A 14938-nucleotide genomic window follows, 5' to 3' on the forward strand; every position below is an offset into this window, starting at 1 on the left:
TGATTGATTGAACTCAGCTTACCAATGGGTGTTCTTGATTGAGCTAAACTGACCCAAACTTATATTTAATGTCTTAACTGGGACAAAACTATCTGAATTTAGATTTTTAATTTCTTTTCTTTTAATTTAAATTCTTTATTGTTTAAAGTATTACATAAGTCTACTTTTTCCCCCCTTGACCTCTCCCCAGCTGCCCCCACCCCCAACAATGGCACATTTTTAAAGTTTATTCAGCTGCATCAAAGAAAAGGGATAACTAGTGATTCTCTCAATTTTGGTTCTTCAGATAATTTTTATGTGGTGGTACTCAGTGAATCTCTTATTATGGAGCTTTCTTTAATTCATGGGCTTTAAGAGGATCCAGTAAAAGGTATGGATTTTTCTGGGGAATAGATCCATAGTTTATATTAGGTTCTCATAGAGGGCCTACGACCCTCAAAGAGCTTGTGAACCACTGATCTAGAAACTAAATTATTTTATAATCATTTTTTAAAATATTTTTTATTGATTTCAGAGAGGAAGGAAGAGGGAGAGAGATAGATACATCAATGATGAGAGAGAATCATTGATTGGCTGCTTCCTGCATGCCCCATGCTGGGGTTGGAGCCCCCAATCTGGCATATTCCCTGACTGGGAATCAAACTATGACCTTCCAGTTCATAGGTCGACGTTCAGCCACTGAGCCACGCTGCCTGGGCATAATAGTTTTATTATTTAGAGACTGAATTGCCTCAGCAAGCATAAGGTTCTTGAATACGGAATTCGATATTCATATCCCTAAATATTAGATGAATTAATTTGGAAAAAGGGAAATGGTTATATCCTCAGTATCCAGAGCCACCATATTTTCCTCAGATGGATTTTTCAAGCCTGACCTCATTTTTATCAGGAATGGAGGACAAAAAGCCAGTTTTAAGAAAGTGTAGACTGTCAGGGCTACAATTACACTTGCTTAGAGGAGAAGGCAGGAATTGGTTCCAGCCCTGCCATTTCCCTCAGTGGGTTCTAAAATTGAGGGAGTAGATTATCTTTGTGATCCTTTCCAGCTCTAAATCTGATTCTCTCCCTCTCCTGTTTCATCTCCTCTCCACCTCCCTCTCACATTTGAGCTGAGTTGGCAAAGCCCATTGATTGGCCTAGAAAAAAGTGGCCAAAGCCCAACTCATCTTCATATAGGTAACTGTTCCCTGTAAAAGGTACACATTACATTAAGTGAGTCTGTTATAATGGTCATCTGAACACTCTATTAATTTGATTTTAGCCTGAGCAGCAATGAGAATGAAGGAACCCAGTGTAGCATAAAGATCCAGGAAAGGGTTTCCTGATGTGATGGAAAGAGCACTGCATTTGGAATTATGGAATCTGAGTTTAAGTCCCAGCCCTAACATTTAGCCAGTTAGTCCTGGACAAGATACTGAAATATGTTTAATGTATAATATATTATCTATTTAACAGTAAATTATTTAACATATGACATGCTTAATATAAAATGTACCTATTATTTATATTAAATGTTTATGATATTATAAAATTAAAACATGTGTTTAAATTAATACCTTTTATAGTATCCTTATAAATATTTGTTTATGAAAGATGCATTAACTGCCAAGTATTTTGCAAATAATTATTTTTAATATTATTACTAAACACTTTTTTAGTCCCATGTAAAAGGGAAGAAAAATATCTTGTTCATGTTAATAATCACTTTTTTAGTACCTGCATTTAATGACATTCTCTCATTTTCACATGGTTTCCAATACAACTTTTGATAAGTTTCTAACCATGAAGTGTATCACTTCAACACATCCTCATTAATACTACTACTATATTCTTAAGTTACCATCTGCTTTCTGGCCTTTTGAATGTCATTTTTTATGTATTCTGAGTGAATTGTAAGTATTTTCTTGATTTTTCCAGTTCCTTCCTTTCCATATTGTTCTTCCTAAAACACCTTTACTTCTGTAAGCAAAATTATTAATTAGAGAAGAGTGTTAGTGCTCAAAGTGATCTTGGCAGTTTAATGTTTTCAAAGGGAGCAATTAGATAAAGTTTTTATCAGGGCCAGTCTTTCTTTCTCATTCACCGGTATATGACTTGCATAAACAATCAAGGAGTTAAAGGGAAAATAAGCAGATTTTAAAAGCCAACCTCCAGTAACTGATATAAAGTCAGAAACACTGTCCGTAACCATTTAAAGGGGTGTTTTTATAGTTTAAATGTTGGCTCCCCAAACTGAACTATCAGAGGAATTCTATTATTTGTCCCCTGGCAATTTTTGATCTGTCACTTTGAATGTGTTATGTCTAGTCTTTTTTTTTTTCCTTCTTTTTTTAAATTCTTTATTGTATCTGATCTTTCTTTATATTTTATTATATCTTTAAAATAGAAGCATATATAAAGTAGGATATCCTTCAAAAATACAAATCATTAGAAACTTTATCTAATTGCTCCCTTTGAAACATTAAACTGCCAAGATCACTTTGAGCACTATTACTCTTTTCTAGTACAGAACCCATTTACCAGGGTTCCTTTAAATACATTTCTATTAAAAAGTGTCATCCAAAATCAGCTCTCATGATAACTGAACCATTTAATTTCTTTGTGCTGCATCCATTGAATTTCAGGTCAAGAATTAGGGAAATTTATCTTTAATGATTAATAAGCCCCTGTAAATCAACATCCCCAATCCTGTCAGTCAGGTGAATAATTTTTGTTTAATTAAGAATTTTATGGAATTGTTTGCATGCTTTTATTAAGGTAAATTCAAATCAACAAGAAAAACTAGGCAAAATTTTGATTTTGAGGCAGCTTGATTCCCATACTTCAAGTTCCCCAGCACTGAACAATGCTCAACAGGCTGTTGCTTATTTACACAAAGTAGGCTTTTCATAAAGTAGTGCAGCAATAAGGTAATGTTAACCTAATCCTCAGAGTTTATTTTCAGACAGGCCAGAGTAAAAAATAGAAGTAACATAAGCACAATTTGGCATCAGGAAGATATATTTTTTTTTTAAGGATAAAATGACTAGAAAATTTGACATATTGAGAATTTCTACTGTCAAAAAATAAACTTTTATTTACCAGTATATGCTATTATAGATCTGTGAATTGGTTGGGACTCTCAGTTGTAAGAAATAGAAACTCAACTCAAACTAACTAGCGTAAACAGAAATAGAATGTATTGGCTCCAGTAGCCCGGAAGTTCAGGAATGAATCTACCATTAAATATGGCTAGATCCAGATACTAATATTTTTTAGTTAAAACTGTCCCTTTCCATCTCTCATAATCATTCTATGTTTCTTGTGAGTTATCTTTATTCTTAGGCAGGATCTTGCCATGTAGTAGCAAAAATGATCCCCTAAAGCAGCCTGTAGCTAGCAACCCCTAAGCAAGAAGAGAATATCTGTCCTGACTATTCCAGTAAAAACCCCAGGGAAGATCTTATTGGCCTGGTAGAGGTTTGTGCCCATTTCTGAACCAAGAGGTTGGGATAGGAGTACTCTGCCAACCAGGGCCCACTGCCTGTCCCACCTTGTGCCACACTGCCTGGTACAGAGTTAACACCTAATCATTGTTAATCATTTTATTGTAGTCTTGAGTTTAGTGTGCTCAAAGCAGAACTCTTGATTTCTACATCCCTCCAAAGCTTTCCCCAGACTACTCCATTTAACGTGACACCACCATTCCCCAAATTGCTCAAGCCAGATACCCATATTCCTATTTCCTCTTCATACTATGTGTGTGTGTGTGTGTATACTTTTATTATATAATGTATATAATTAAAATTATATATATATGCATTTGACTCAGGATCTTAAAGGTAAAGGGTAACCTTTCTAATGTATAAAGCCAGAGAAGGGAGTTGCTTAGTGGCTTGAACCCAGTTGTCCTGACTTCAGTCTAGGAATATCTCTTACCACATTGCCTCTTCTATATTCTGATATATATATATTCTGTAGACCAACAAGTAAAATGTTTTTCTATCAGCCTTGGCCAAGTGGCTCAGTTGGTTGAAGTGTCATCGCATACATCAAAAAGTTGTGGGTTCATTCCTGGTTAAGGGCATGTGCCTGGAATGCAGGTTTGATCCCTCATGGGAGGCAACCAATCGATGTATCTATCTCATATCGATGTTTCTCTCTCCTTCTGTCTCTCCTCCCTCCCCCCTTTCTACACTCTCTAAAAATCAATGGAAAAAAATATCCTCGGATGGGGAATTTTTTTTCTCTCCTAACAATAGGAATCCCTTTTAATGAAAAAAATAAAACAAAAAGCTAATTTCTCTATCAGGCAAACTGCTTTCTACTTGTAATTTCTCTATTATTAAGAATTATCATCATTAACCTAAAGCAGGTATGTAGAGAATAGAATTTAAGCTTTACCTCAGCTCATTTAGTTCCTAATCCAAAGTAAAAATAGGTATTTTTAAATGTTTGAAACTCATTCCCAAATTTACTACTTAGTAAGTTTTGTTTTCTCTTTTTTTTCCCTCCTAAATATTTATCATTTCCTTTTTGTTCATGTATTTTTTTCAGTTCTCTTTTCTTTTTTCCTATAACTGGAAATTATTATTTTTGAATGGTACTATTAAAACTAAAAAGACCACCAATTTCCCAATAGAGCATTTTAATTAATGACAGACCTTTGTGGACTCGTTTCTTTTCTTTTCTTTTTTTTTAATCCTCACCTGAGGATATTTTTTCCATTGATTTTCAGAGTGGAAGGGAGGAAGAAGAGGGGGTGGAGAGAGACACATCACTAGGTTGCCTCTTGCACGTGCCCCAGCTGGGGCCTGGAATCAAACCCACAACCCTTTGGTGCGCAGTCCAATGCTCTAACCACTGTGCAATCAGCCAGGGCTGTTGTTTTTTTTAAGTAATTATTTTCTAACTTTATGAAGTGAAGCCTTAATTAAAAGGTTTAGAATATGAAATGTCATGCTAAAATAAATTATTAACTATGTTGAATATAAATGGATGAAATTTAAATATTACGAAATTTTAATATTTTCCTTATGAATAGAATGTACTAATAAGCAATAGATCTGCTAACAAGTTTATGGGATAGTAACATTTTCTCTTTCAACTTATATGGTTTGTTTCGGCCTTTTTTATCATGTTTCTGAATGAGGTAAAATTTGGGGTTAATTTACTAACATGACCAACTGAGTCCAGATTTTACCTGAGATATTACTTTGATAAAAGCAATAGCTGACATAGGCATCCAGAAAACAAAATCGGGCATTTATTTATATAAAAATTTACATAGAATTTTTAATTAATAGCAATAGGCCACAATATTTATATTTTATCTGAAAATCGCATTACCCATAAACTCTTCCCCTCCCCCCTTCCTGTCCCATTTGATTTAAAGGGAGGTAAAGTAAGTTTTTAAGCTTATTAACTGCTTTCTCCTGGTTTTATTTATTCCCTGAGCATCCTAGGACTTGTTTTTAGGCTTGTAATTCTTAGGGGAATTGCCTCAGGAAAGAAATCATTTTCTTTGCATTGGGCTCTGAATTAGACAAAATATGGATTTATTTTTTTTTAATTAAATCTTTATTGTTCAGATTATTACATTTGTTCCTCTTTTTTCCCCCCCCATAACTCCCCTCCTCCCAGTTCCCGCCCCACCCTCCGCCCTCACTCCCCACCCACTGTCCTCATCCATAGGTGCACGATTTTTGTCCAGTCTCTTCCCACATCTCCCACACCCCTTTCCCCCCCAAGAATAGTCAGTCCATTCCCTTTCTATGTCCCTGATTCTATTATAATCACCAGTTCATTCTGTTCATCGGATTATTTATTCACTTGATTCTTAGATTCACTTGTTGATAGATGCATATTTGTTGTTCATAATTTGTATCTTTACCTTTTTCTTCCTCTTCCTCTTCTTAAAGGATACCTTTCAGCATTTCATATAATCCTGGTTTGGTGGTGATGAACTCCTTTAGCTTTTCCTTATCTGTGAAGCTCTTTATCTGACCTTCAATTCTGAATGATAGCTTTGCTGGATAAAGTAATCTTGGTTGTAGGTTCTTGGTATTCATCACTTTGAATATTTCTTGCCAGTCCCTTCTGGCCTGCAAAGTTTCTGTTGAGAAATCAGCTGACAGTCGTATGGGTATTCCCTTGTAGGTAACTGAGTTTCTTTCTCTTGCTGTTTTTAAGATTCTCTCTTTATCTTTTGCTCTTGGCATTTTAATTATGATGTGTCTTGGTGTGGTCCTCTTTGGATTCCTTTTGTTTGGGGTTCTCCGCACTTCTTGGACCTGTAAGTCCATTTCTTTCACCAGGTGAGGGAAGTTTTCTGTCATTATTTCTTCAAATAGGTTTTCAATATCTTTTTTTTTTTAAAAATATATTTTATTGATTTTTTACAGAGAGGAAGGGAGAGAGATAGAGAGTTAGAAACATCGATGAGAGAGAAACATCGATCAGCTGCCTCCTGCACATCTCCTACTGGGGATATGCCCGCAACCCAGGTACATGCCCTTGACCGGAATCGAACCCGGGACCCTTCAGTCCACAGGCCGACGCTCTATCCACTGAGCCAAACCGGTTTTGGCAGGTTTTCAATATCTTGCTCTCTCTCATCTTCTGGCACCCCTATAATTCTGATGTTGGTACGCTTGAAGCGTCCCAGAGGCTCCTTACACTATCCTCGCATTTTTGGATTCTTTTTTCATTTTGCTTTTCCGGTTGGGTGTTTTTTGCTTCCTCGCATTTCAAATCATTGACTTGATTCTTGCGCTCCTCTGGTCTGCTGTTGGGAGTCTGTATAGTATTCGTTATTTCAGTCCGTGTATGCTTAATTTCTAGTTGGTTCCCCAATATAACATCGAGGGTCTCATTAGTTTTCTTGTAGATCTCATTAAGTTTATCGGCGGCTTCTAAACAGTTCTTGAGAGACCTTAAAAGTGTGGTTCTGAACTCTATATCTTCCATTGACAATTTTGTCCTGTTTCTTTGTCTCCGCATTTTGTTATGCTTCCTTGGTGCCTGAATTAGACAAAATATGGATTTAGGTAAGTGTTTGAAGCCTCCCGGTTTCTCTTTCTCAGAAGGGGCATTGAGATACCCCTGTAAGCGGCAGACCTTGTAGTGCTCGCCTAAAGCTCTGTACTACAGCCTTATAGAGCCATTCCTCCTAGAATGTCCAAAGACAGATATTCTATTCCATCATGTTTTCCTGTATATATGAACTGACACACAGAGCCAGCCACTGTTGGACACGTTACTTTACCCATGATAATTTAATACTTTAAAAATTGTGTTATCTCAGTTTGTTGTTATGATCTGGAGAGGTCTCCTTTTTTTCTCCAAATTTAAAAACTTTATTTTCAGTACAAGTTAAACTTTTTAAGTTACAGTTCAGTGGATTTTAGTATATTCACACAGTTGTATAACCATCAACCACAATCAATTTTAGAACATTTTCTTCACTCCAGAAAGAAACCCCATTCCTATTAGCAATCATTCCCCCTTCCCTCTTTTCTTTTATCTTTTTAAAACATTTTTTTAAATTGATTTCAGGGAGAAAGGAAGAGGGAGAGAGAGAAACACCAATGATGAGAGAGAATCATTGATCAGCTACCTCCTGCACGCCCCTTACTGGGGATTGAGCCTGCAACTCAGGCATGTGCCCTTGACTGGCTGATGCTCTATCCTCTGAGCCAAACCGGCTAGGGCAGCCGTAGGCAAACTGCGGCGCGGGCCAGATCTGGCCTGTTTGAAATGAATAAAACTAAAAATAAAAAGACCGTACCCTTTTATGTAATGATGTTTACTTTGAATTTATATTAGTTCACACAAACACTCCATCCATGCTTTTGTTCCGGCCCTCCGGTCCAGTTTAAGAACCCATTGTGGCCCTCGAGTCAAAAAGTTTGCCCACCCCTGGGCTAGGGCCTCCTTTCCTCTTATCCCGGACCCTAAGCAAGCACTAGTCTACTTTCTGTCCTTATAGATTTGCCTATTCTGGAAGTTTCATGTAAACGGAACCATATAATACAGCGGTTCTCAACCTGTGGGTCGCGACCCCTTTGGGGTCGAACGACCCTTTCACAAGGGTCGCCTAAGACAATCGGAAAACACGTATATAATTACATATTGTTTTGTGATTGATCACTATGCTTTATGTTCAATTTGTAACAATGAAAATATATCCTGCATATCAGATATTTACATTACGATTCATAACAGTAGCAAAATTAGTTATGAAGTGGCAACGAAAATAATTTTATGGTTGGGGGTCACCACAAATGAGGAACTGTATTAAAGGGTTGCGGCATTAGGAAGGTTGCGAACCACTCACTGGTCTAGGAGATCAGACTCCTCCTCTCCAGGAGAGTGTAAAAGTCCCGGAGGCTCTGGTCTAGGGGAAGTGTCTTCCCTCCACACTCCCTGGAACAGGATCACTGCTCCACCCCTGTGGCCAGCAGGCGTTGTCTGCACACAGTTAGTCTGGCTATCCCCTCCTGTAGCTGCTTGGCCAGCGAGCAGAACACGGCCCGGTGCCATAGCTCAGCAAGAATTAAATCTTTATGTGAAGGCTTCTCACGCTGCAGCTGCGTTCCATAGCCTGAGTGGTGGCCCAGGTGGCCGCCACTGCCAGCTTCACCTTTCCCCCCACCGGCTCCGGAGGCTTAGCCTCTCAAGCTGCACCACTCCGTGCATCTCCTTGGGGACCCTGCAGCCCGGTTGGAGGAAATATAACCTCTGTTGGGCAGATGGAGCACTTACCCCTAAATCCTGTTCCTGGTGCCAAGTGTCAGGAGCGTTCGCTCCTGAGTCCACACATACTCCTGAATCTTGCTGCAGCGAGTGGAGAAACTTACTCCCCGACAATACTTTATTATTTTTTAATATATTTTATTGATTACAGAGAGGAAGGAAGAGGGTTACAGAGTTAGAAACATTGATCAGCTGCCTCCTGCACACCTCCCCAACAATACTTTATTATTTTTTAATATATTTTATTGATTTCTTACAAAGAGGAAGGGAGAGGGTTACAGAGTTAGAAACATTGATCAGCTGCCTCCTGCACACCTCCTACTGGGGATGTGCCTGCAACCAAGGTACATGCCCTTGACTGGAATCGAACCTGGGACCCTTCAGTCCGCAGGCCCACGCTCTATCCACTGAGCCAAACCGTTAGGGCCCCAACAATACTTTAAAAGAAAAAAAAAGAGCTGCCCAGCCAGTGTGGCTCAGTGGTTGAGCACTGACCTATGAACCAAGAGGTCACCGTTATTCCTGGTCAGGGCATATACTCCAGTTGTGGGCTTGATCCACAGTGTGGGGCATGCAGGAGGCAGCCGATCAGTGATTTCTCTCTTAATATTGATGTTTCTCTCTCTCTCTCTCTCTCCCTCTCCCTTCCTCTCTGAAATCAATACAAATATATTTAAACAAATAAAAATAAAAAAATTTTAAAAAGAGTTTCTGTCAGGAAACCACAATGCTCCTGGTGATTGCTCATCACTCTTGACCCATTGCAAAGCATCCACAGTTGTATGATTGTTATGCACAAGGTCTTAACCAATCTCACAATAAACCATTCTTTGGTTGTTGTTTTTTTATATTTTTATTTCAGAGAGGAAGAGAGAGGGAGAAAAATAGAAGCATCAATGATGAGAGAGGATCACTGATCGGCTGCCTCCTGCATGCCCCCTACCAGGAATGGAGCCCGTAACCTGGACATGTGCCCCCAACCAGAATCTAACCTGGGACCCTTGGGTCTGCAGGCCGGTGCTCCATCTACTGAGCCAAACCGGCGCTAGGCCATTCTTTGGTATTTTACAAAGATGTCATTCTTGGCTTTTAAACTGAAAATCATTTGTGCCCAAGCCATCATTTTCCATTTATACATCCTGTTTAATTAGAAAGTAGTTTCTAAAGTGTCCCATTTTTTAAAAATATATTTTTATTGATTTCAGAGAGGAAGAGAGCGGGAGAGATAGAAGCATCAATGATGAGAGAGAATCATTTATTGGCTGCCTCCTACATGTCTCCTACAAGGGATCGAACCCACAACTGGAATCGAACCCCGGACCCTTCAGTACACAGGCCAACACTCTATCCACTGAGCCAAACCAGCTAGGGCAAGTGTCCAATTTTTTAAATCTAATTTGAAGTGGCAGATGGCAGACGTACACATGACCTAGATGTCTCAAGCCTTTTTGCGTACTCATGTACACAGGTCCTTTGGTAAAGCCAGCTGGTGTTGGAGGCAAGCAGACCTCCTGGGGAACCCAGGCCTCATTTGTTTCATTGCTGACACCTGCTGGGGCCTGGACTCTGGAATGTGAAGGCTGCTCAAGTGGTGGAACTAAGCCTGTCCAGATCCAGATAAGGAATCCATTTGTTGTTCCAGTGCTAATCAGCTATTGTTTCTAGGTGACAGCCTGCCCCTAAATGAAAGGACTTTATAAACTGTAGAGCATGATACCTGGGTAGGGTGGTGTGTTCGATTATGTTGGTTGATGCAGTGGCGGGGATCTGGAGAACACTTCAGGGATTCAGACATCCTGGAGAATTAGAGTTGTGAGAATCCTTAAAGCAGATGCTGTGGAACAACTTAAATCAGAGTCTCTTAGAGGCTTTTGAAAATGCAGATTCCAGGACCTGACCCCAGAGATTTTGATTCACTAGGCCCAAAATTGGGTTTATTTAACAGGCTTCCCGTGAGGTTCTGATACAGGTAGTCTAGTACCACACTCAAGAAGGACACTGCCTTAAACATTATCTAGGCAATATCACCTTTTTTCTAATTAGTGCCTCATTTCAATAAATTTTTAAAAAGTATTACATCTTTCATCAATGGGATGAGTCACTGTAATACTATAACTTGTTCTTTGAAGCATACACACAAAAGTTATTGTTGGATTGGTTTGTTCTGTAGCAAAAAAAAAAAAAAATCACTGTCAAATAATTGACTTTTCTCCTTCTAGAAAGAGATACAGTACTATAATTTATGCTCGTCAGTTTATAGTGGGATACTTTCTGGCCTTGGGCATTGGCAAGCAGAGGTGGGATTTAGTGTTACATTTATCATAGCTATCATTTCCATGAATCATTTAGTTAATATCTATTGAATTTATGCAGGATGCCCTACATTATCACTTACCTCTTTTCTCTCAGAGGAGCCAAGCACAGGAAAGCTGCCACCCCCATGGTTTTTCCCATGTCTTATTATCACTTCTTCTCCCCCCCCCCTTTTTTTTTAATTTATTGGGTTGACACTGGTTAACAAAATTATTCAGGTTTCAAATGCATAATTCTATAATATATCATCTCTACACTATATGTTCACCACCCCAAGTCAAGCCTCTGTCTATCCTCATTAATCCCTTCCTATACCCTCCTCCACCTCTCTCAACCCCCCCACCCCCCACCTCCCAGGCAGTCACCAAACTTACACTTCCTGTCCCTCGCCCTATCTTGACAAGCTTGGCCAAGATACAAGAGTATACAAATAATGACTTTTCTTTATTACACAGGAAAAAGAAGTGTCCTGATAGCTAGTTTGAAAACTCACCTTAGAACTGAGAATTCTAGATGCCTCTCATGTGCTTGCCTCATAGAATATTGTTCCAAAATATTTGTCACTTTTTACATATGTTTCTGAAATGACTGGTGTAAGAATAACCCTCTCTAACTGAACTGAATGAGGCTGCTGAACTCACGGGCAGATCACACTTGGTATACAGGGTCATCTTAATAAACATTGGGCACCGTAATTTTCTAGTGTAATTTCATCTAGACTTTTTTAGTTCTCAGGTTGTTGGCACTTAACTCTTCCAACACCTTTAATGCAGATGATCATATGTTGAATACAGTTATCATGTATTGCATGTGTAGAATCAAAAGGTAGTTTATTGAACCTCTTTATAAAGAAATCTTATTGTACTTTCAGGATCATATTTTTTTATTACTCAAATGTGGTTATCTCTAGGTTTTTTGTTGTGTTTTTTCTTTTTCAGGTGTACCTGAAGGAAATCTTAAAAGAAATTGGTATTCAGAATGTAAAAGGGATCCACAAAAACACATGGGAACTGAAGCCAGAGTATAGACATTATCAAGGAGAAGAAAAGAGTGATTAAGAAGACTCCAAGCCAGCATGCGAACAGAACAACTAAGGGTGATGTGTTAAGCATACGGCATTGATACTTGAACTTGAGCACCATGTGTTATAGGAGCAAAATGACTGAAACTTTAATTTCTCTAGGTAAATTTCTTAAACAATAATTCTTGAAAAATTACTGAGTGGTTTTTTTGTGTGTTTGTTTTGTTTTTGTTTTTTTGAGGAGAAATAACAAACTTATTTATAGACTTAACTTGTATTAATCTAGATTATTCCTGATGGGGTTAGGAGTTGGGGGTTAAGAGGTTCTGTAATTAAAGCAAATCAAGGAAATAACTATCCATTGAGATAAATATTTTTCTGTATTATTCGTTTTCTTAACAGAACACTAGAATGCTGAGATTGAGTACCACTGTACTAGGAAAATTTTTATCTTTGCATCCCCTTTGTAAAGTAAAATTCTGATTAAGGAAAATGGTCATATTTCCTACCCTGCCTCTAGTTGTCTTATCCTGCATTGTTCTAGTGCAGGAACCAAATCTTATTTCACCATTGCCCTCCAGTTCCTAATTATTTGAGGCTGAGTGTCAAGAAGCAGATAGATAATGGTGTGATAAATCTGTATACAACTGATAATTCTGGATGCCTGTCATGCTTGTTTTGTAGCACATATCTTCCCCCAAACCCTGTCTTTTTATGTGTAGACTGCCCTGAAACACCTGGGTCGTCTACCCCTGCCTTTTGTTTTTGTGGTGACAGTGTCTGCCAGATGCAGTGTTCCCAGCAGAGCTGTATGTCATTTGAAGTTATGCTTTGGTATTTCTTCAAACCTGGTTTTTTCAGCTTAATTGTAGTTACCTTTTACCTCATCACACTATCTGCTTGAGTTTTTTAAACACTTAGAGTTTCTTAAACACTTGTTACGTTTTCTATAGGATAGCTAATCTATGTGGTAGACTGGTGTCATTCCTGATTAATTTTTTGGAATTGCTTTCTCATTCAATACTAAAATATGGCTGTTGGTCATGGAAGAGACTCCCTTCGACCTGGGTTTCCACGTTCTTTTATTTCAGGACTCTCTAGCTCTGATAAACATGCTTTTGACCCATGTGAGATTGAGAGGAAGGCTGATATACATCTGGCAAGATGTCACATCGTGAGGGCAGGAAGGCCATATTTAATAGATGAGACTGTTAAACTCAGCCAGTACACGGGATGTTTTAATCCTACCAGACCTGAGGCCCTGAACCTAACTGTCCCCTATACCTGGGCTCCTGAGCATTAAAGAGAAAAAACCAACATGATATAGAAAAATGTTAGTTACATGCAAACAAGTGGTTAGAATAAGATGGAACTTGGAGACATGGTAGAAAATAGGTCTACCTTTCATCTACCTTTCATCTAGCGCCAATATTCCACCTTTGTGTGAAAATTACCGAAAAATCGGTATAGCGGTCTGGTAGGGTTAATTGTCAAAATGTATGTAATAAGATTATGGTTGCTGGGCAATGGCAAGATTTGAAATTACATGTTGCCACAGTAACTTCTAAAGAGAGAAATCTTGCCCTAACTGGTTTGGCTCAGTGGATAGAGCGTCGGCCTGCAGACTCAAGGGTCCCAGGTTCGATTCCGGTCAAGGGCATGTACCTTGGTTGCGGGCACATACCCATTAAGGAATATGCAGGAGGTAGCTGATCGATGTTTCTCTCTCATCGATGTTTCTAACTCTCTATCCCTCTCCCTTCCTCTCTGTAAAAAATCAATAAAATATATTTTTTAAAAAATAAAATAAAATAAAGAGATAAATCTTTAAAAATAAAATAAAAGGTTTGCTCTATTGTATCATAAGCAGGCCGTGTGGATTTCAGCAGAGTTGCAGTTGTTCCTAATGGTCTGTGAACAAATTTTCTTTGAAGCATATTTTGTTCATTGTTGATACATATCAGTGAAATGAGAGGAAACATTTTTCAGGTCCTTATGTGCCTGATAGTGTGTTAAATGCTCTAAAATATCTCATTGAATCCTTAGAAATAGTGCTGAGAGATAATGTCCATTTTATAGAACCTTTTCCTACCCAGCATACATACCTTCATAAGTACTGAAAGAATCCTGCCCTTGAGGCAAAGCGAGTGCCAGGGTGTACTTTCCCAGAATCCGCCCCTGCCCTAACACCCCAGTCTCACCTCCAAACCAGGAAAGTGGTGCAGACCACAGAGTTGTGAGGGACAGGGAGTATGGCATCCCTACTTGAATTCAGACATCTAAACGTCCCTACCCACCAGATGAAGACTAACCTCCCCTTTAAAGTCAAGATCCTTTTGCTAAAGTTTTAATTCCTATCACGCTTCAAGTACCCAGGTGGGGTGTGTGACTTTATTAGACACCCCCATAGGACTTACAGAGCCCAGGGCCAGGTGGCAGGGGGGTGGGGCACTGAGCTGAAGGGAACTGCCTTATGTTCAGCCTTCACTTGCTGCAGACACCCTTTTCGTCTCAATACATTGGCCATCTTCCCTCTCATTTGTATAAGAGTCCAGGATTTAAAAAAAAAAAAAAAAAAGAGTCCAGGTTAAGCTGCTTCTCTTCTTTTTTTCTTTTTTTTTTAAATATGTTTTTTTATTGATTTCAGAGAGGAAAGGAGAGGGAGAGAGAGAGAGAGATAGAAACATCAGTGATGAGAGAGAACCATCGATCAGCTGCCTCCTGCTCGCCCCCACTGGGGATCGAGCCCGCAACTCAGGCATGTGCCCCTGACCGGGATCGAACCTGGGACCCTTCAGTCTGCAGGCCAACACTCTATCCACTGGGCCAAACCAGCCAGGGCTGCGTCTCTTCTTTATGGTGTTTTCT

General features: G+C 38.9%; 1 protein-coding gene across 2 annotated transcripts in view; it reads left to right on the top strand.

Moving 5' to 3' along the window:
- The window catches only part of GTF2F2 (general transcription factor IIF subunit 2), a 159289-nt gene that overhangs the window by 125990 nt on the left and 18361 nt on the right, over positions 1-14938 (top strand). Inside the window, exon 8 of one of the 2 annotated variants that reach the window (XR_013995502.1) lies at positions 11988-12232. Coding sequence is in view for 1 of the 2 variants with exons in the window: in XM_081082776.1 (XP_080938902.1) it covers positions 11988-12107 (120 nt within the window). In the remaining variant the exon portion in view is untranslated. Of the gene's footprint in view, positions 1-11987; positions 13205-14938 lie in introns of those variants that run through there. The other variant, XM_081082776.1, reaches the window with a different exon arrangement.

The sequence above is a fragment of the Myotis nattereri genome (assembly GCF_964212035.1).
Source record: "Myotis nattereri genome assembly, chromosome: 2".
In the NCBI taxonomy this organism is placed as follows: Eukaryota; Metazoa; Chordata; class Mammalia; order Chiroptera; family Vespertilionidae; genus Myotis; species Myotis nattereri.